The sequence below is a fragment of the Acinonyx jubatus genome, chromosome A2 (genome assembly GCF_027475565.1).
Source record: "Acinonyx jubatus isolate Ajub_Pintada_27869175 chromosome A2, VMU_Ajub_asm_v1.0, whole genome shotgun sequence".
NCBI classification, from domain to species: Eukaryota; Metazoa; Chordata; class Mammalia; order Carnivora; family Felidae; genus Acinonyx; species Acinonyx jubatus.
The window spans coordinates 6296635-6319155 of record NC_069383.1 but is presented as its reverse complement, the minus strand read 5'-3'; the positions used below and the strand labels follow the sequence as shown (position 1 = coordinate 6319155).

Below are 22521 nucleotides of genomic sequence, written 5' to 3'. Positions count from 1 at the left end.
ATAAACAAAGGGAGACCACATCTTTTCTGGGCAAAATGATGTTTCCTGTTGTTTCTGTTTAATTAGCGCTGGAGAAAATGCGACAACACCTGTTCAATGACTTGAGGCCACTGCGATGGGAACAGTGGGGAGAGGAGGAGGGCCAGGACAGTGGCCAAAAGAGAGGCAAGTGTGAAGGGCAGGTCAGCAAGGAGTCCTGGGGAGTGGGTGCTGTCCTCCCCAGTAGCACTGGGCTACTCCCATCAGGGACATGTGGGAGCCCAGGCAGGGTCTTTGGCGGCTCACAGGATGATGGCATCCATGGTCTTCTCCTTGGAGGGGGAGGGAGGCGCTGAATTCTCTCCCAGTAGCTTCTTCTCTGTCCCTTCCTCATCCTGAAAAAAACAGGGAGAAGTCAATAATTGTGGGAGAAAAGACAGGACCTTGTTAGCTTCATAGAACTTGAAATTGGGAAAGGAAAGAGGAGGTGAAGGAAAAGATACAGAGGAGGGTGAGCTAGCCAGAGATCTGGGACAGAAAGGGGCAAAGGAGGGCCTGGAGAGGCAGAGGGCAGAGGCCAACCCAGACACGGTGCTGGCACATGCTCCTCGCACAGCAAAGGGCTCAGCCATGTTCCAGAAAGCAACTGAGCCGTGCTCCCTGATGACCCTCCATGTTCCCAGAGCTTCACCAAATAGACCCATTCTTTCCCCAGTGCATCCTCGAAAACTCACCAGGGGCCGAGAGCTCTGGCCACACAAGCTTCGAAGACCCACGCTCAGGGAAGCCAAAGATACAATGACCTGCAGGACACAGACAGCCAGGAGCAGAGCACGAATTCCTAGGAACAAGTTCTAGAGATGAAAGAAGAAAAAGAGATAGTCAGGAGTCTGCTCCTCTGATTCTGCTCTTACAACCATCTTATCAACCCAGCCAGGTATCAGACTCTGTCCAACCAACTACTTCCCACAAAAACGGAGTGCATTTTCCAACTACTGGACAGCGACAGCTCTACGCCATAGTGGTCTGCAATGTGACCTTACCACACCTTATGAAGAGGCAGGTCTATTTCTCCACCCCTCAAATCTGGAACAGCCTATAATTGTTTTGAACAATAAAATACAGTGGAGGGTGACACTATGCCTGGCAGTTTCCATTTCCTGCCTCTTAAAATATGCACAGTGAGATACTTCCTGTTGGAACCTAGTTGCCATGCCGTGAGAAGCCCAAGCCCAAGCCACATGCAGGAGCCATTGTAGGCTCTCTGGTTGATGGCCTCAGCTGTGCTCCCAGCCATGTGAGAGCCATCTTGGAGATCCAGCCCAAATGAGCTCTCAGACGACTTCACCCCCAACTGACATCCGACTACAACTGCATGAAAAAAACCCAAGTGAAGACTGCCTGAGTCCAGCCAACCCACAGAATGTAAAAAGTAATAGCAAGTTAGTTTTAAGCCACAACATGTTGGGTGTTGTGTTATACAACAATAGATAACTGGGACAGGGGCACACCAGGAAAGCTAGAAGGGTATTCCATGATGTCCTCTCTTCAGTGTCTCCTCTTTGCTCCTCATTCCCTTTGATTCAGGGAATTCTTATGCTATGAGGGTCTGAAATATGTCTCCAGCTAAGTTAAAACCTCCTGAACCACAGACCTAGGTCCACGCTCAAAAAGCCTACATCTTTGCCCTCTGGTGCCCTAGCTCCTTGGGAATAGAGCCTTGTGATAGATCTCTGGAAGACTGGACTCTTCTCACCATCAGTATTTGCATGTAGGTTTTACATCTATCCTCTGTCCAATGTGACTTGTGACTTCTTTGCCATGTCTCTTGGTACCCAGTGGTTGTGGCAGCAGGTTCTGGGTAATCACACACATAGTCGATGTCGTAGAAGCCATCACTTTGCCAGGTTAAGCTATTCACACAAAGGACAACAGCAGCCATGGCTGTGGCGACACCAGCCAGCATGAGCAGACTTGATATGCAGCCCTGAAAGGGAGAAGTGCAGGGTAGAGCCTCCTTATTAAGGGTAGAGCCATAAGGTCCTGGCTCCAAACTTGTCTCTTCTTCTTCACTTCCTGGCCCAGAAATCCCTCCCCATCCCCCCAGTAGCAAAGATCCCAAGGTATCAGGGACCAAAGGGAAGAAGACCAAAAACTAGGGCAGAAAAACAGACGTAGGAGGGGGCAGAGGACACCCAAGACTCACTGGAAGTTTTCCCCGGTGCTTCTCATAGACAATGGCCCCAGCTCCTGCTACAATAGCCTGGAAAGACAAGACACAGGAAAAGGCCTCCAGTTTACCCTCCTGAAATGACCCCTCATTTATTCCCAGGACTGCTGATTTGAAGCAGGATCTGAAGGACTGACAAAGAAAGTAAGCATATGGACACTTGTGATGGGCCCCATTACAGCAGCCCCATCCTTCCCAGCCTGGCCTTAGGGAGGGAAGTAGAGAGTAAAAGGGTTTTGCTTGTCCCTTAAGGCACCTTCCTCATGGCAAAGGGCATTTGGATCCGGGTGTTTGGTTTCTTCCCCAAATCCCTGACCCAGATCCAAAGGAACTTTCTCCTCACCCATAACCACTTGCCTCCCACTGAGCTTACAGCCCCTTCCTTACTCACCACAGACCCTGCCCAGAAGGCACAGCCTGAGGCACACAGCTCTATCCAGGGCTCTAAGCACAGCAACACTCCAAGGGCACAGCTCACAGCCCCCAGCAATATCTGGGTCACCTGAAAGACAAGGTGAAAAGCCAGGTCCCTTTCCACCAGTCCACAGGCCCCAGGAATGGCCACTCAACTCCTACCTAGCTGTCTTTCCCCTCCTTTTCCTGTCTTGACCTCTCTGCAGCTCTGATTCTAGAAGGTTCTGGCCCCTTTACATCCATGAACCAGCAAGCATATCATGGCTCTTCACCATCCCTCTGATGTGAATTCTTATCATTACTTTTTCCTAAATATCACACTTTGTCATCCTACCTGATGATTCTCACTTTTTTCTCCTCATTGTCCCTTGGGAATCCCATCATCCCATCCAAGATGGGATGAAAGGACTCCCTTCAAGAGAAAAAAAGAGTTGTGTTGGCTGACAGCTTTCAGTGGTCAGCATTTTCAGGGTCCCCTCATCTTTCAAGCCATGGGCACACTCTTTGGGGATGGCCAAGTGGCCACTGGTGAAGCAGGGCAGTGGTATGAGGGCCACTTTCATCCAACATGGCATCCGCTAATGGGCAGTCCTTGCTCTGGAGCCCCATACTGGGCTGGCAGAGACCTTATCGGGACTGCATCATGCTCTGGTGGCTCCCTTTGCCAATCTTGCTCCCTCCTTTTTTCATTTCATAGCTGTCACACTGTGACATTGCACATTGAACTCTTGACTCAGCACCTGCTTCCTGGAGACCCAACAGTCTCTTGGACGTCAACACCTACACATCCCGGCAGCATTTCAGATCTGTCATGTCCAAGTTCCACACCTCACTTGCACCCCCAGTGTCTTATTCTCCTGACTTCCAGGACCTCACTTCCCTGGTCACCCACACTCCAAACCTCAGCATGTTCTTGGATTCCTTTCCTCCTTTGTACCACAAGCCCACCCACTCCCAAGTAAAAGAGATATCATTTACAGATAATGTCGACTCCTCTGTTTCTTTGTCATTTCTACTGTGACCCAGGCAGGTGCAGACCCTCCACCCTTCTTATCTGGACAATTCCCAGCTGTGAGGCAGCCCAGAGCCCAGGTTCCTGCTCAGAAGCCACCCACAGCCTTCCCACCACTGATGCTGATTCAGGACAACTTCTCACCTTGTCACTCAAGGCTCTCAGCAATAGGGCCCTAGGCTGCATTTCCAGTCTGATCTGCCAGAAACCTCATTCTCTTTACTCTGATGGGACTTGCCCGATGCATACTCTCTTCTCCCTCCTTGCTCCTGCCATTCTCCTGACGTGGGATTTCTTTTTTCTTCCATCTTTCACCTCTGTCTACATGCACTCTTCCTCCTTTCAAGGTCTGGCTCAGATGCCAACTCCTGCAGGTCAATTCCCAAGGATCTCACCTGCTTTACCTTTAATTCTAGTTATGCGTGTAGTGATCTGATCCCCTCTGATGGATGTTGAGCACTTTTAGGTTACAGCCTAGGGATTCTCTCTGTAATTCTCCCCGAAGTGCTTATGATATTGCCTCACATCTGCAGGCCCTCAGTTCACATGGGTTCCATTCAACTGAGCTAACAGCCCCCAGGGATTCTTTCACCTATCCCCCACCTCCAGCTGGGACAGCCCGTGCTGTATGTACCAAAGAAGAGGCCCATCATTCTTTTCCATCTAAGTGTGTGGGGAACCTGCTAAAACTTTCTTTTCCCAAAAAAGATGGGATACAATTAGTAAGTTCTCATGAGGAGTCAACCCACTTTTTTTCCATCCTATGGAAGGAGAGTTACCATCCTCTGCAGTACCTGCCACTCTTACCCCCAGTGCCAGCTGCCCATAGCTCATCCTGGCCTTGAAAGGGCTAGTGTCCAGAGGATGAGAAAAAAGCTCCTTCAGGGAGGCCCCAGCTTTGAACAATTGTGCCAAAGCTGATTCCTGGTAGATGTGGATGTTGATGTGAGTGGGCTGGGACAGCGTAGAGGCCACATCGACTCCATTCACAGTCACCATATTTTGGGTCATCCTTCCTGCTGGGAAGAAGATGTACGGAAGTGAGGTCTGGGAACCAAGTAAGATAAAAAGGAATATGTCACCTGAGTGAAAGGAGAGAAAACGGTCCCTTGTCAACAACCAAAGGGTCTTTCCGGAGCAAGTATCAATGTCACCGTGGCCTTAATCTGGGATGCAAATCCAAATCACCTCTAGAGTTCTTCACCACGTATATTCTTGGGTCTCTCCCCAGAATTGTCTGATATGGTTTGTCTGGGTCTTGGGTTGGACAAAGAAAGGAATCGGAATTATTTACTTAGTATACATATTTACACATGACACTTCCATATGGTGAAAAAATTCAAAAGATATAAAAGGGTATACTTTTAAAACCCTCCCTCTCTTGCTCTCCCACCACCAAGTTGCCTTCTAGTCAGAAACTAATATTATCATCTTCTTCTATATCCTACAGTGACATTTTTTGCACACAAAAACATATAAAAATATTCTCTTCCCCCTTTGTCCACAAATGGCAGGATACTACATACACTGTCTGCACAATGATTTGTTCACAGAACTGTATTCAAAAATGATCCTTTCTCACTCATTTGTCCAGCTGCAAAGTATTCTGTTGTAGGAATGCATCATGAATTTTAAGCAGTCTTCTATTGGTAGACATTTATTTTCTCTTGCAAACAATAATTGTCTCTTACAAACCAGTGAATAATTGGTTACAAACAATTGGCAGGTAAATGGGATAAGCATTTGTCACTTGAATAGATACTGCCCTCTATGGAGCTACCCCATGAAATTCACACTTAGGAGCAAGATGGAAGAAGGTCCACTGCCCCTCTCCATGACCAGAGGAAGGTGTCAGCAAATCTTTAAGTCTTTTTCGAATGCATATCAGGAAAATTACATTTCATTTTAGATTTTAATTAGTTTTATGTAATATACTGCCCCCTTCCAGTGTATATCTCAGCGACATTGGACAAATTCATACATTTGTACAACCCCAACTACAATCAAGACAGAGAACATTTCTATGTTGCAAAAGGTTCTGCAATGTTCCCTGCCCAGTAAGCCTCCCAACCCCTGGCCTGAGGCAACCACTGATCTGCTTTCTGTGACTATTCCAGTATAATTTCAATCCACAATTCTCTTATTATGAATGATATTGGTCATTGTTTCCTATGTCTAAGAGCCATTTTTTTCTCTTCTTCTGTGAGCTCTCTGTTCATATCCTATGTCCTTCTCATTTTTACTGTTTTGTTTTGTGTAGGAGTTCTTTGCGTATTCAAAAAATTGCCATCTGTGATATGATTTCCAAATATTTCTTTACAATTTCACGTTTAAATGTCAATCCATCTGGGATTTATCTTGTAAGTTGGAATGTATGGGTCCAAGTTGTTGTGGGGTTTTTTTCCCCAGATGGTTAACTTCTGAAGGATAAGGTCTGTTTGAAGAATATATTATCTTTGTCCTACTGATTCAAAATGTTCCCTTGAACAAAAACGAAATTCTCATTGGAATTCAGGGCTATTCTAGTCTTTATACTCCACCCATTGGTGTTTCTGATGAGTCGGGTACCATTGCCACAATTTTAATTATGAGTATAGGGTTTATGGAGTGCCTGGGTGGCTCAGTCAGTTGAGTGTCTGACTCTTGATTTCGGCTCAGGTCATGATCCCAGGGTCATGGGATGGAGCCCTGTGGGCTCCGTGCTGAGCATGGAGATTGCTTGAGATTCTTTCTCTCTCTCCCTCTGCCCCCTTCCCTGCTCCTCTCCCTTTTCTCTCCAAAAAAAATTAAAAAAATTTGTAATGAGTATGGAGTAAATTTATTTTAAAAAATTAAATGAGGAGCACCTGGGTGGCTCAGTCGGTTAAGTGTCCGACTTCAGCTCAGGTCATGATCTCACAGTTTGTGGGTGCGAGCCCCACATTGGGCTGTATGCTGAACGCTTGCTCAGAGCCTGGAGCCTGCTTCAGATTCTGTGTCTCCTTCTCTCTCTGCCCCTCCTCCACTCGTGCTCTTTCCCACTCTGTCTCTCAAAAAATAAATAAATGTAAAAAATTTTTAATTAAATGAATATGGAGTAAATCTTTAAAGAGTATGGAGTAAAAATGAGTATATTTAATTGAGTTATTTCATAACCCTTCGTGTTATTTTTTTCTTTCATGGCCGTTTTTGCTAGGTTACTTCTCCATATGCACTTTGGAATCAACTTGCCCACCTCCAAAAGCAACCCTCCATAGTAATTCTAATGGGCATCCTACTTCAGCATCAATGATGGAAATCATAATCATATCAGTAACAATTCTAGCAACAACAATGATGGCAACCCTAAAGTCTTCCTTTTGTATTCTATGTTCTTTTCAGAGCAGTGCCATACTTGTACCTACCTGTTCTTTTTGGAGGTAAAAGGACAGGTGTTTGACAGTTCAGACACACAAGGAGGTTCAGACTTATTGATAGACATACATAAGGACGTCTGGCTGGATTCCAGCCAGATCTCCCCTGAGGTCCCAGGAGCCAGCATCACAGAACAGCCCTCTCTGAGCCTCCTGGGAACCACCACTTCCCCCAACACATTACAATCCCAGCTCAGCTGAGCCCCCTGCTCTACCTCTGGACCAGGACAATCCCATGAGAACTTCCCTCCCACACCACCAGACCCCTGCTACATCAGGGCCCTCCACTTTCCAGCTTCACTCTGAAGGACTTCTCACCACCAAACCACCTGAGTCTCAGCTACTGCACTGGCAATGAAGGTAGGGTGAGGCCTGGTGAGGTGATAGAGAGCCAGGCTGCTGCAGCCAGTACATGTCCCTCCCTTCCCCAGGTCACATTCTGTCTAGGGCATCCCACCACCCCCAAGCAGGTCCTATAGGAACTGGGAATGGGGGCAAGTAGCATCCTGTGAGATAGGATGGGGGATTTGGGAACTGGCTTTGGAGACTCTGCAAGAGAAAAATGTCCTGTGGTGAGAGTCTCCAGGGAAGGGGCCACCTGGCCTGTGGGGGCCCTGCTCACCTGCTGTCCTCTGGGAGCCCCTGCCAGCGGGTAGGAAGGAGAAGAAGAGCAGAAGCCAGGGGTAGAGGGAGGAGGGCCTGACCTTCAGCACCGCAACTTCCCAGAAAAAGGCTGAGGCAAAGGGGCCCCTCTGGGGGGGGTCCAGTCTTGAGTAGATAACCAGGCTGGTGAGGGGTGGAGGAAAGAGACTGTGTGTATGGGAGTGCACACACATACACATACACACACACACACTCATAGCACTGGCAGATCTGTGTTCAGAAAGCACCTGCCCAGGTGGCCATGGGGGAGAGGGAAGCTTCCCAGGGTTTCCCTGGGCTGATCACCTCTATGGACTCCCAGTCCACCCACCTTGCCCCCATGCTCTCCAAGCTGGAGCCCAAGGATGTACTGGCAGCTGGAAACCCCCCACACAGGGGCCCTTCTGCCTGGGCTGTCTTCCAGAGAGGCTGCGGCTAAAATTCAGCCTGCCCCTCCTCCACCCTGCCCCTCTGGTGTTCTATCAACCTCTTTCTCCATCCGCCTGGTGCCCAGCTCCAGCTCAGCCTTCCCTGTTGGCACACTCCCTGCCGTCCCCCATCCGGAAACCCAAAGAGAGAGCAGGTGAGGCAAGCCCACAGCCAGGCAACCCTTTCCCAGGACCCTTCCCCACAGGACTCCCATCTGCCCCCTCACAAGCCTCCAAAGCCTGGTCCAGAACTTGCTGAGGATGGTGGGAGGGAGGGACCAACTGCCTGTGGAGAATGGACTCCAGGAAGGTGGCAGGAGCAGAAGGCAGGTGTGTCCCTCTTTGATACCAAGTCAGTCTGGCCTTGACCTCCACCTCCACAGGCACACAACTTGGTCCTTCCTTGTGTGTGATGTGTGTGGGAGTGGGGAGCGCAGCTTGAAGAGGCCGTGCAGAGCTGAATGGCTGTTGGTAGAGAGGGGGGTGTTTAGGGGCTGAGGGGGGTCCCCGGGCCCTCTGTGGAGCACCTGCGGCAACAGAAGTTCACCTGGAAGCCGGTCACTTGGGTTCTTCCCAGGAGCCCAAGGGCTCCGGGTGGGGACCGCGATGGCACATGCAGGTTGGGAAGAGTCTGGAGAGGTGAGGAATCCAAGGCACTGCTTGGTGCAGACCTCAAGGCCATGGGAGGATGGGGGGACAGCAGGTCGAGGGTGAAGGGGGAGGCTCCAGTGGGCTCAGCATTTGCCACAGCACCAGGAGAGTTAGGCTGTCCTGACAAGACACCTCTCAAAAAAGGGCCAGGGATGTTGCTCTGTGATCAGGGACCTCCACCAATCCCAAAAGCCAGTGAAATCTTTGGAAACATTCTGCCAATGCTCTCCCTGACACTCCCTTCCTCCTCCCTCCCAGAAAGATGTCCACGGGCATGGGGACAGTAGACAGTGATGAGGTGGCCCCTGGAGCCCTGCAGCCCACCCACATTGATGTGCACATCCACCAGGAGTCAGCTCTGGCCAAACTCCTGATAAGTGGATGCTCCTTGCTTCGTTCCCCCATCTCCAGCGACCTCTCCCAGACCAGGAGCAGGAGCCGGATACTGGTGGCCTCCTGGGTGAGTAGGGGCCCAGAGGGGTGCCCATGCTCCCCACATCAGGAAAAGAAGAACTTTCTTTTGCTGTGCACACTCCTTACCAGCCTCTCTGAATCAGATGCTGAGCCAGTTTTATCTTATTAGAAATCAAGATCTCCTGTGCTCCATTTCTGACTTTTTTATGTACTTACTGGCTTCTCCATAAAAGCTGTAGGCAGAGTGGGCTTTGGGCTAAAAGGGTGCAGTAGAGACATGGCCATTTAAAGTCCCACCTGGTGGAGCCCTGAGCCATCCTCTCCCCTCCTCCAGACCCAGCGTGGGCTGGCTCTCCCTCCTCTCTTCTCCCTTCTCCATTTCTCTTCCATGGGGGGTTCCAACTGTTTATACCTGGAATCCTCAAAGCTGCCTGAGACTTGGGGTCAGAGGGTTGCTCCTGGGCCCAGGCATCTGGGAATCAGCTCTTAGTTCTTCTCTTTTCCTCCAGGTGGTACAGATCGTGCTGGGGGTGTTGAGTGGGGTTCTAGGGAGTTTCCTGTACATCTTCTACTCTTCCCCCTTGTGCAACTCAGGAGCTGCCATCTGGACAGGGGCTGTGGTGAGTGTGGAAAGGGGATGGTTGACAGGCCAAGAAGGGGCAGAGTCACCTCCTATCAGAGGTGATAAACCACCACCATCAGCACCAGCACCATCATCCATGGTACTATAAAATGTCAGCAATCAAAAAGTCCCTCAGTTATTCTAGGCTGAGAATGCAGATGAAAAAACAGCCAAGGAAAGTGGTGGTCTGTCCAAAGTCGACCGGCCAGCTATCCTGGTTTCCCGCCCCGGCCTTCTCCCACCAGGTGGGCCACTTCACCCCAATTCAGCAAACATCAACCAAGGCTCTAGGACATAGCTGATTTCCAGAGACTTGCATTGAGATGAGGAGGAAGAACATACTAGAGAGTGTATACTCTACAAGATAAAGTCAACTCTTCATCATTTCCCAGTGCCCTGTGCGGGCCCTGTACACAGTGGGAATCCAATAGGGGTCACTGAATGACAGTGATGAATGTCAACAGATGGGTGTGTGCAACAAGGGCTTGGGGGCAGGTCATGGTAGCACTGAGGGGCCCTTTGGCATGCCCACACGCACAGAGTAATAGCAAAACACACGCATTTATTGAGAGAGGAGCCAAAAGTAATCATCCTCATCTACCCAAAGGCAAAACACTCAGATTAGTTCTAGAATTGCAGATAGGATTCGAATCCATCTGTCTACCATGATGTAATAGATGTCCTGTTCTATCAGCCCGGGTTGTGGGGTTGCTGAGCACCTGCTGGGACAGGTGCCTGGACTAGAGACCACCCAGAGGCTCATCCTGCACTGAGAGCTTCTCCAATATCCTAGGGCATCCACCATCTGGAACTTTCACAAAGCACCATTGCTTTAAAAGGAAGGTTTTGGAGAAGGGAGGGAGGGCTCTCCAATGTCCCTAAAACAGAGGATCCTGTCACCTTGAGAGTTTGATCCTGGCCCAACCATCACCATTAGCTTACTACAGATGACAAAGCTTAGCTCAAAACTTCAGGCCCACCTGCAGTGCGCCAAGGAAGGACCAGCCCATGGCTGGCTCTGTCTGATGGGGTTACTGGCAGCTGAAAGTCTTGTATCTGCTGTGTTAGCCCTGCTCTCATCCATCTCTCCCCAGGCTGTGCTGGCTGGAGCTGTTGCCTTCATTTATGAGAAACGGGGTGGCATCTACTGGGTGAGTTTGGGGAAGGGCAGGAGTAGGCACCAGGCCCAGAAGCTGGAGGCCACCCAACCAAGCCTTCTGCTCAAACACACATAGGCTACATGGGCCTACCCCTCTCTCCCCAACTGGGTTCCCAGAGACGCTGAGTCTCCAAGGTCTCTCTCTGCCTCCTCTGCTCACCAGGCCTTGCTGAGGACCCTGCTCGCCCTGGCAGCTTTCTCCACGGCCATTGCTGCTATCATCATTGGGGCTGATAATTTCTATAAGAGCTACTTTGATTTTGGAGACTTTATCTGTGATGTCTCCTCGAGCACCTGGTACAGGGGCACCCCGCCCCCCAGCACTCCGAGTCCAGAAGAAGTCAGAAGGCTGCACCTGTGTCTCTCCTATCTGAGCATGCTGAAGGTAGGGGGGCAAGAGGGAGGGGTGCAGCTGGCAGTGGGCAGGAAAGACCAAGATGGAACACAAGAGTAAGGCTGTGTTACCTGTTCCACACCTAGCTTGACTAGTGTCACCACCAATGTGGCATTAAACAAACTAGAAATAGTTCCTGGGATTGTGGGTGTTATAGATTTGTGGAAAATACAAACACTGAAATAATAATAAATGAATTAACCTTGTGAGTGTGCAAAGTACTGCAAAGGCATTAAATGCATGTTCTCCCTTGATCCTCTCAAGCCGTGGGGCTGCTGGGGCACCAAATCGTAGCCCGAGCCCTTCACTGTTGGAACAAGGACACTGAGGTCTGATGAGAGGGGTTTCTGGCTGCTCTCTGCGTGCTGGACTCGTTTACCCCCCATGCACAGCTCCTTCCTCAGCCCCTCAAGAAGCTACAGACTTGAGGATGAAGGGGTAGAGAGAGACCCTAGGTCGGAAATGCATGACAGCACAGAGCACAGATGGCAGCACTTTGGTGGTGACAGATTTGGTCCTCTGTCCCCAGGTCCTGTTCATAAGTTTTCAGGCCATGCTCTTGGGGGTTTGGGCTCTGCTGCTTCTGGCATCTCTGGTCCCCGTGTGCCTGTACTGCTGGAAAAGGCTCCGATGTAAGGTGAGTCCCTAAAGTATGCTTCTGTGTTTGGGTGAAAAGACTGTCCAGAGGAGACAGAGATGGAGAGCCCATGGCTTGGGGAGGAGAAAAGAGCCCTTACAGCGAGTCCCAAGGGGCATCATGCCTGTCTTTCTACACCATTGGTGGCCCAGTTCAGAGAGCCTCACTCCTTGATCAAGTGGTCCCCACGATAAGGACCCCAGGAAGGCAGGGAAGTCCATATCCATGGTGGGATTCTAGGGATCTTTGCATCAGGTACCATGAGGCTAGTGTTGGATCTGGTTGGCTCCAGAACTAAGCTGCTCTGGAGGAAAGGATTTGCACCTTCTCTCCCTGGGCTATCTTGCCCCTCTGCTTCCCTTAGGAAACAGACCAGAAGAAACTGCTTCATGTGAGTGAAATCTAGCCTTGCTTTTCCTGAGTGTTCAAGCCTGGACTCTTTCTGGACTGCATGTTCCTGCCTCTGGCTCCTGGGAGAAGGACAAGACTGGGGAAAAGAGATTCTGCAGCAGCTCCTGCCCCCACTGCCGTGCCCACTGCCTTGCCCCACTGATCGTGACAGAAGCTCTTCTGGCTGACTCACCTTCACCATCCCGCTCTGCTTCCCGTCCCTCCTGAGCAGTGATGCTAATAAATGTCCTGCTGTTGCTCCCAGCTTCTTCCACAATTCTTCCAGGGAATTTCTCTTGGCTGGGAGAGGTGGAGGAGAATGAGCTGATGCAAACCTAAGATGCTCCTCCCTGTCCCAACCTTCCATCTGGGTCTGGAGTCACTGGCCATGAAAGTAGCCTCTCTTTGAGGATGGTTCTGGAACTGTACATCCAAGTGCCTGTGTACAAAGGATGAGGCAAGCGGGGGGCTCTGAGCCCTGCTCCCTATGATTCAGATTTAACAGAGTGAATGCTGGGCAAACTGAGAATTAGTTTTATTTTTGGGGGGAGGGAGGGGTTGTTGTTTTTTGGTTTTTTGGCTGTTTCGAAAAAGTGAGAAACAGAAGATGTAATCATTTTGGAAATTATTTTCTTTTAAAGACAGTTGAGGAAATAGAAACCCTGAATAGTTGCCCCATGAAAAAAATACCTAGAACTTCTGGAAACTATATGAATCATATATTTTTAAATTCATGGCTAACTTGAATAGGCTACAATATAAGTAGGAGCATGAATTCAGAGAGCTGAGTCTTGATATTATGATCTGCCTGTCTGGGACTTCTATGAGCACCCACACATTCAGTGCTGCCTTGGAAGGATCCATAGAACTTGGCACAAGGTTGTACTCATGGCTGTATTTATTACAGCAAAAGGGTCCACAGCAGTATCAACCAGGGACAAAGGTGTATCAGGTAGACTCGGGAGGAGTCTGGGTTCAGGCTTCCGATATCCTCCTACCAGTAAGGGAGGGACAGTAACACAGTTCAAAGGTGGGGGAAGGATAATCAAGTATCCCCCAAACTTGGAAGGCACTTTGAGACTGGAAAATGAAGGAGGCACTCCATAGCATTTACACAGAGTTTTATTCAGGCTAACATACTCGCAAGGGGTCCACGACAGCTGCAAAGTTACTCTCCACAAAGTCCAGACCTCCGTCCACAGATTCTGTCATGAGATCAAAGGGTTCACATGCACCTCAGATGGTTTATATGCTCCTAATTGACAGATACCCTTTTATTAGGTCTTGAGGCACCACCCGGGCATCAGGAAAGGGAAAAACTATGTTATCTCTAACAGATGTATGGGGGGCCAAAACAAGCCTCCTCCATCCCGACATTGGCTGGCATTTCTGATCTAGCAAACATGAACAAGATGGAGGACCAAAGATGGAGTCACTATTATCAGCACTCCTACAAACACATATGCAGTGTCTCTGCTCAGAGAAGCCCACTGAAGTCTCAGAGCCCAGGGTTTTTACCGGAGGCTGTTCACGTAGACAGTCTCTCCACTTGCACAATGACCACAGTTCAAGGCTCTCAGAAGAAAAGCAGGTGTCCACCTCAAATCACATTGTACAGTCCAGGAAAGTTGATACAATGCAATTCAGTGCTTCCAGCACACAAAACAACCTTATCAGTATAAGAACATTCCAAAAACCAAATTCGGAGAAGGCAGCCCAGAGCTAGTCCTTCGAACAGGGCCTTGCAAGGAGCAGCCTCTATGTTAATGTTTCCCGCTCACTGCTGTGGAGGCATCTATCAAACTCTGTAACCCAAAACTGCAATTCATAACCATGCTAAAGGCAGCCATCAAATCCTAGAGTCACTTAAATTGGGGAGTCAAAGTGAAGAATCCTGTATATAAATCTGCAATTTCAGGGAACAACTAGGGGGAAAATCCACCCTATCAAAGTATGTGACGAGCAAACTCTTGGTGAAAGAAGTGACTGGAGACCCATGAAAGCAAATCTACTCTAATATAGACTTGGGGCTTGAATTCCTACTGCTTGGGTGATCTGAGACCCTGAGAAAAGAATTCAAAGTCCTCAAGATGGTAGTGACCTTAGACACCTGTCAGAAACCAATTGCAAATTCTGTCAGGAGAAATTCACCTACATCCTTGGACCTCTAAGAATTCCTAAAAACACTGTTTCATGGAGAAAGAAAGAAAGAAAGAAAGAAAGAAAGAAAGAAAGAAAAGAAAAGAAAGAAGAAAGGAAGAGAAAAGAAAAGAAAAAAGAAACTGAAATTCAGCATAAATTTACAAACATCAAATCAGGAACACAAATCCTTCAGTCATTGCTATTTTCTTATCTAAAAATAGCATGCTTAATATGTTTAAAGAAATTTTAAAAAGGAATTAAAGTATTGGCAAAAATAAGAGCTTGGCAAAAATTATTAGATTTTTTTTAACCCCAAAGACAACCTCTAGAAATGAAAATTATAGTCATTAGAATAAAAACCCTAGTAAACAAATTAGACATAGCTGCAGAGAGAAATACTAAGCTAGAAGATAGGTCTAAAAGATTTATCTGAAATGCAGCTCAGACAGAAAAAAAGAAATGGAAAATAGAGAACTACTTAAGAGATATTTAGATTTGATGTATGGACAGAATTCCAAAAGGAAGAAATAGAGAGAAAGAAAGAGAAAAGTAAATAGAAAATCCGACATAAAGGCTGAGGAATTTTCTGAATTAAGAAAACACAAGAGGGACACGTAGGTGGCTCAGTCACTAAAGCATCCAACTTCCGCTCAGGTCATGATCTCACAGTTTGTGAGTTCAAGCCCCGTGTCAGGCTCTGTGCTGACAGCTCAGAGCCTGGAGCCTGCTTCGGATTCTGTCTCCCTGTCTCTCTGCCCCTCCCCCCACTCACGCTCTGTTTCTCTCTCAAAAATAAAAACATTAAAAAAATTTTTAAACAATTACACATTTTATATATAATACAAATATTTTGTTATATAAGAATTAAATTGCTCTGGCTCTGTTAAAATCAGACTTTAAGGCAGAGAGCATTCCTACAGAAGAAAAGGCCACTAGTGGTCAATTCAGCAGAACTTGTTCCTTCTCCCATTTTATTCATTCTCTCCCAGAAGCAGGAATCTGTACTTCCAGCTGGAAGAGCTGTCTTATAACAAGGAGGGTACCATCCACAGGCTGGAGACCGTGCAAAGGAAGACCCAAGGAGCCTGTGCCTTCCACAGCATGATTGCATGTGCCAAACCAGCCTTGGATTGCTTACCTTTTAATATCTGTCTATGAAAAAAATTATTTCCTTACTGATTAAAAAAAAGAGAAAATAACTTCTTAAAGAAACCATTTACAATAACAAGGAAACTGTAAGCTACCTAAGATCAAATCTATATATTCAAGACATTAATAAAATTAATGGAAACTGTTTGTGAATACCTAAATAAATAGAAATGCATACACCATGTCAACAGAAGGGAGGACTCCGTTCTGTGAAGATGGCTTCTTGCTCCAAATTGACTCCTTAATTCAATGAAATTCCAATCAAAAACTCAACAGCCTTTCTTAGTTCTTGCTTAGCCAATTCTCAAATTGATACAGATCAAAAGACCAAGAACAGGGACGTATGGTGGCTCAGTTGGTTAAGTGTCTGACTCTTGGTTTCAGCTAGGTCATGATCTCACAGTTCATGAGATAGAGCCCAGAATTGGGTGCTGTGCTGAGCATAGAGCCTGCTTGGGATTCTCTCTTTCCCTCTCTCTCTATCCCTCCCCTGCTCGTGCATGTGTGGAAGTGCACGTGCTCCATCTCAAAATAAATAAATAAGCCTAAAAAAAAAAAAAAAGACCAAGATCAGCAGACAATCTCACTGTCCCATGAAACTCAAATAAGGAGTTGGACCAGGGGCGCCTAGGTGGCTCAGTTGGTTAAGCATCTGATTTTGCTCGGGTCATGATCTCATGGTTTGTGAGTTGGAGCTCCACATCGAGCTCTGTGCTGACAGCTCAGAGCCTGGAGCCTGCTTTGAATTCTGTGTGTGTGTGTGTGTCTCTCTCTCTGCCCCTCCCTCTCCCTCTCTCTCAAAACTAAATAAGCATTAAAAAAAAGGGGGGGGTGGGGAGTTGGACCAGGTAGGCATTCAGACCAGACAGCTCCCTGGCTGGCAGAGCCAAACCAGAGACCACAGGGAGAATAATGCAGGAATGGACAAGTTTTGGGTCAGAAGTAAGAAGACCTGAGCACAAATCCCAGCACTGCCACTTACTAGCTCCTCAACATTGAGTCAGTTACAATTACCTCCTGAGCAATATAGTCTTTTCACTTTTAAAATGAGGACAATTGCAGGGCACCTGGGTGGCTCAGTTAAGTGTCCAACTTCAGCTCAGGTCATGATCTCACGGTTTGTGAGTTTGAACCCCACGTCAGGCTTTGTGCTGACAGCTTGCTCAGAGCCTGGAGCCTGCTCCAGATTCTGTCTCCCATTCTCTCTGCCCCTCCTCTGCTTGCACTCTGTCTCTGTCTCTCTCAAAACTAAATAAACATTAAATTTTTTTTTAATGGGGACAATTGGGGGCACGTGGGTGGCTCAGTCGGTTGAGGGTCTGACTTCGGCTCAGGTCATGATCTCATAGTTTTGTGAGTTTGAGCCCCGCATCTAGCTCACTGCTGTCAGTGCAGAGCCTGCTTCATATCTTCTGTCCTGCCCCTCTCTCTGCCCCTTCCCCGCTTGCGGTCTCTCTGTCTCTCTCAAAAATAACTAAATCTTTAAAAATTAAAAAATAAAGTAAAACAGAGGCAATTGTACCTAAAACCCATGGTTAATGTAAGGATTGAGTGATAAATATAAATATAACACTGTCTAAAAAATTGGACATCCCACAGTACAAATTTGTTGAAGCAATGTGGATTACTAGAGACAAAATTGGGGAGAACAGAAAGTACTCACCAATCCCCAAATCCTCTCTCCTCCTTCCCTCAAAGGAGGTAAAATAACATCCCCAAATGGAAATACTATCCCCTCCTTTGAACTTCTAGATTTGCATTAGGGAGACCAGAGCTAAGCCATCAGTGGACCTGAACTGTGCAGGCACAGTAGAAGGTGTGGTCTGCTGTGCCTAGAAATAGCAATGGGGTGCCCTTCCTCAGAGATTAGTATTGTTCTCCAGTTTTCATTTTTCCTTTATTCCTTATAATAGGCCCCCTGGGTGTTAACTGGGCACATAACTTCTCAGAATGCAGACTAGATTTCTCAATCTCTTTTCCAGCAAAGTATGATCAAGTCACTCAATTCTAGGCAATGAGATTTAGGAGAAAGTAGTACGTGCAGTACCCTGCAGCACCCGTTGAGGGGTTGTGTCCTCTTCCCATTGTGCCCTCTTTCATGATGTTTGGAATGCAGGTGTGATAGCTGGGTCCAGAGCAAGCCTTCTTAGACCAGAAGGTGATTTGGGACTGGAGTCCATTCATTGGAGAACAACAGGACAGAAAAAGTGTAACCCATAGTACAACATACTCAATCCTGGGCTGCTCGCCTAAATGTTTATGTGAGAAAGAAACTTGGGTTATTTTACATATTCTGTCACTTACAGCCAAATGTTACTCTAATTAATACAATTCCCCTCAAAAGAGTGAGAGCTAAGCCTGTCTAGTCAGCATATTGTGGATAAAATCCTTCATCTAAAGAATGAGTATGTTGGGCAACTGGGTGGCTCAGTAGTTCAACATCCAACCTTTGATTTGGACTCAAGTCATAATCTGACCACAGTTCATGAATTCGAGCCCTGTGTCAGACAGGCTCTGTTCGAACAAAGCAGAGCTTGCTTCTGATTCTCTGTCTCACTCTCTCTGTCCCTCCCCCCACCTTTCAAAATAAATAAATAAACATAAAAAAAAAAGACTGAGTATCTCCCAGAGCAGAAGCTGGAAAGCACAACTTGATTATAGCTAATTGAAAGCTCATTACATATCTTTTTTTTTAAGTTTATTTATTTTGAGAGAGAGAGACAGACAGAGCATAAGTGGGGAAAGAACAGAGAGAGACAGGGAGAGAGAGAATTCCAAGCAGGCTCCATGCTGTCACCACAGAGCTCATGAACTGTGAGATCACGACCTGAGCTGAGATCAAGAGTCTGACAATTAACCGACTGAGGCACCCAGGTGCCCCTGGTTATATATATTTAAAGAAGCATTGTTTGGGCCTATGTGGATAACATGAGTCATAGAAGAAAAGTGGGGTATGATCAACCAGCATCAGACCAAAGACTGAAATGGTCAGGTTCTTATTTTACTTGAATTGTCTGGATCCTGTGCATGTCCCCTTAGTATCCTACCACCTGGGTATGCCGAGGACGGTCCTATCACCCCCTAAAGAAGGGCTCTGCTTTGCTCTGTCCAAGCCCAGTGAGTGGGAGGTGAGCTATGGTGACCCACTGACCATATTCCTTCTGGCCCATAATACAGCCCTGGCAGCAGCCTCAGATCTGGTGACTTCTACATTTCCCTAGACTTGCTCCTAACTCTGTACCGACTTCTGTCAGAAAGGGTTCCCATGACTTGCTGGAGGGCAATCCAGTCTCTGATCTTCACGCAGGGATGGCCGTCTTGACCATTCCTGACACACCCAGCTTCGTACTTGCCCCTCAGTACTTCAAAATAAAAGAATGTGTTATTTATACCTACATATCTCAAAACTAAAAAGGAAAGCAGGGAGATGGATAAGAGGAAAACCAGGGTAGGGGAATCAGATATGGGGAGGGGGAAAGTGTGTCTACAGAGAATTACATAGAGGTCTGCAGTAGTGGTCATAGTTTCTGGTAGACGCATTATGATTATGATTGTGATTACAAAAATTGCACATAAACATTTTCTTCCCCCTTCGTTTGAATGATATAATCACAATAAAAAGTACATATCAGGACTTCCTTTGCTTGAGTTAATTTCAAAACAATATGCAATAATGACTAGTGCAAAAGTCATTCATCAAATCTATTGATGTAAAACCTATCAGCAAAAATTGAATGGACCTTTGTTCTTCAGGATGCCCAACTCGGAAAAGTACCAAAACCTGTAGGAACAATGAGAGACAGCTGCCTGCTCAAGGGTGATGAGTCCTTAGGAATGATGGGGGTGACAGGCCAACTGTGGTCCTAAAAAAAACACTCTTTTTGTCAGGGTCCATGCAAAAAATGGACAGCACACTCGAAGTGGATCATTTGAGAAATGTTTGATAAAGGGGCTATGTACAAGGGTGCCAGCAAACTGTAGGGAACTGTATGTGATCATGCCCTACTGGGGTCCTTAACCTAGGGGGATCAGGGAGGGTATCATTACTTCTCGGCCCAAAAGATGAGGAAAGGAAGCAATTGCTGTGTTTCAGCCAGACACCGAGAAAGTTGACAGGAATGGTGCTTGATTTGAGCTGTCCCCTTCCAAGAGAGACACAGCCAGCCTGAGATGAACTTTCAGGGAGGAATCCTGGCAAGTAAATACCCAAAGTACCCCCCTCCGATCTCTTGCTAGTGTTTCCTATTGGCCAAACCCAGTGGGAAGTCATAGAACATGAGAGCTTACTGATGTGATCAATACGAGACTCTCCTTTGGGGCACACAGAAGGCTAGAGAAAGGTGGAAAGACTATCTGGAGAAGTAAATGAAAGCTATCCAGAAGAATGACTTTTGCTTGTGTGAATAAATATGGTTGAAAACTTCTCAAATTTGGTGAAAGCCATAAACCTCAAGATTCGGGGAGCTCAGTGAACCCTACACAGAACAAACTCCAAGAAGCAAGCACAGACATATCAGGATCAAACTGCTAAAAACTAAAGACAAAGGAAAAATCTTGAAAACAACCCAACAAAAGTGACCCATTACCTACAAAGAAGAGTGATCCAAATTTCTGTGGTTTCTCATCAGAAACCATGATGGCCAGAGGAAGTGGCACAATATTTTTTGTAATTGTTGAGTACAGGCACAATGTGGAACAGAAACTGTGACTAAACAAGGTGTAGTGCAAGGGAGTTTTGGGGGTGATGGTGCTATTCTTTATCCTGATCATGGTGTTGATTACATGAATCTATGCATGCATTAAAACTCACAGAACTGTTCACAGGGGGAAAAAAGTCAGTTTTACTATAATAATAATGAGATAGATTTGAGGTAATTTGCCTATCTCTATCTCAAAGTCTCAGAGTCATTTCCAGATGTGTATCTTCATTTTCCCCATCAAAACCAATACCTCAAGGGGCGTCTGGGTGGCTTAGTTGGTTGAGCATCTGACTCGTGATCTTGGATCATGTCCGATCTCATAGTTTGTGAGTTTGACCCTGCACTGGGTTCTGTACTGACAGTGCAGAGCCTGCTTGGGAGTTTCTCTCTCTCCCTCTCTTCCCCTCCCCTGCTTGTGCTCTCTCTCTCTCTCTCTCTCTCAAAATTAAAATAAAATAATAAAATAAAATAAAATAATAAAATAAAATAAAATAAAAACCAAATACCTCAAAACTGATCTTAGCTGTATTCTCAAATAAACAAATTGCTTTTGGGTTTTGTTTTGTTTTAAACAAAAAGCAGGGATGACGTGACTTCTGATTTCCTGCAGAAGAGAAATCCAAAGATCCCGGGACTCTGTGAGGCTGTTGGGGCAGAAGAGGGGGTAGTCGGGGGAGGGCTGAGGAAGAGCCGTGGAGGTGACTTGTAAATGGGCCAGGTTTTTCTCAGAGACTCAGATCTGCCAGAGGCAATAAACAAAGGAGGTTGCCAGATTCTGACAGTAAAAGACTTCTGTGCAGAAGGGCAAACTGAGTTGACATTCGTTTATCTGAATAAAGAATGGAAAGAATTTACATCCAGCCAAGCCATAAAAGGACTGATTCAGAAACACTATGGAAGAGAAATTCATACCATCTTTAGCTTGAGGAAGAAAGCAATTCACCAGGGCCTTTATTTCAACTTTGCAGTTGGTTCTTATGACGGTATGCTTTTCAAACTTAATGACTGAGTTCAAAAACAAAACTAAAACAAGATTCAATTTAAATTCAAATCCCCGAAACAGAAATCCCCCTTACAAGCCACACAGATGTGATTAACCTCGCCACCTAGTGGCTACTAAAAGTTTTGTTCAGATGAAACTAGAAGAGTAAAAAATAACTTTTTTTCACACAATTCTTTGAAAACTATGAATGCACTTTTGAACAAATATCTACTAATATCTCCATGTGGCAGGCACTGTGGATAGTGGAAGTGAAACTAAACAGGTTGGACAGTTCCCTGCCTTGCCCAACCCTGGTGACACTGAGGAATAAGATCCAATAAATCATGACATTTTCCCCCTCCTCTATCAGGCATGTCCTTAGGCCACCTGCTCCTCGTGAGCCAATTGGTCAAAATCATGTTATTACATTCCCAATACTCCAGATATAGAGGGGGAAGGGTGCTTCCTACTGCTCTACTGTCTCCAGCCAGTTTTTTCCCTGTGCCACCTCATCTGCTCCAGGGACACAATTCAGGAACCAGATATCCCAGTTCTGAGTTGGACTCACCCTGTCACAGCCCACCCCGCCTGAGCATCCACGGAGATGTTAGCTCAGTCCTGCCCCAAGTGGCACACAGGTCGGCTCATTGAGAAGACCTTCCACGCTCATAAGAATGGTGGGGGAGCAGCCTTCTGGAAAGCTCTTCTTGGAAAATTGGGATCCATGGTAGAAGAACCCCAGGAGTTCCTCCACCCAACCCAGCCAAGTCTTAGGTGTCAAAGGAATCTGTCTACCCCACAGTGGAAGCATTGTGACCCAGGTCCCAGAACAGAACGTCCTGGGAACACAGCTCCAAGCCCCCACAGTCTGGTCACCTTCAGCACGAAAGACAAGAAGGGTTTCTGAAACAGGACATAAAAAGTATTAGCCATGTAGAGGAAAAACTGAAAATCCAACTACATTAAAATTAGAAACTTCTGACCCTCAAAAAATAAATGAAGAAAACAAAAAGAATACATATAATTAACAAAGGTCCAGTATCCAGAATGTGTTCAGTTGAACCATATGAAACCACCTGTTTTGTAAGTCAAAAATGGTCAAATACTAGAGATTTCGTATGGTTTAACCCAACATAAAGAATTCTTCCCTCTCTCTCTTTCTGTCCTCCTCTCGCTCTAAATAC

At 46.7% G+C, this 22521-nt stretch overlaps 2 protein-coding genes across 10 annotated transcripts; one reads left to right on the top strand and one right to left on the bottom strand.

Moving 5' to 3' along the window:
* Positions 1-36: 36 nt before the first annotated feature.
* TMEM176B (transmembrane protein 176B) lies at positions 37-22090 on the bottom strand. Of its 7 annotated transcripts, none has more exons than XM_027051199.2 (9): positions 21906-22090; positions 12558-12803; positions 7650-7813; positions 4443-4654; positions 2601-2711; positions 2186-2242; positions 1736-1966; positions 714-833; positions 37-374 (listed from the first exon to the last, which is right to left on the bottom strand). In XM_027051199.2, the coding sequence occupies exons 4-9, from the start codon at positions 4644-4646 to the stop codon at positions 282-284; spliced, it is 816 nt and encodes a 271-aa protein (XP_026907000.1). In that variant the 5' UTR covers positions 4647-4654; positions 7650-7813; positions 12558-12803; positions 21906-22090; the 3' UTR covers positions 37-281. The 7 variants fall into 7 exon arrangements, with proteins under 7 accessions (XP_026907000.1, XP_014927303.1, XP_014927371.1 ...); XM_015071817.3 differs by having other exon boundaries at positions 12558-12664; XM_015071885.3 differs by having other exon boundaries at positions 4443-4651; positions 12558-12664.
* On the top strand, positions 8127-12628 carry TMEM176A (transmembrane protein 176A). 3 transcript variants are annotated; one of them, XM_015072182.2, is made up of 7 exons: positions 8127-8252; positions 9007-9208; positions 9672-9782; positions 10879-10935; positions 11107-11328; positions 11867-11974; positions 12339-12628. In XM_015072182.2, the coding sequence occupies exons 2-7, from the start codon at positions 9011-9013 to the stop codon at positions 12378-12380; spliced, it is 738 nt and encodes a 245-aa protein (XP_014927668.1). In that variant the 5' UTR covers positions 8127-8252; positions 9007-9010; the 3' UTR covers positions 12381-12628. The 3 variants fall into 3 exon arrangements, with proteins under 3 accessions (XP_014927668.1, XP_014927728.1, XP_026907003.1); XM_027051202.2 differs by having other exon boundaries at positions 8145-8252; positions 9011-9208; XM_015072242.2 differs by lacking the exon at positions 9672-9782.
* Positions 22091-22521: the final 431 nt, after the last annotated feature.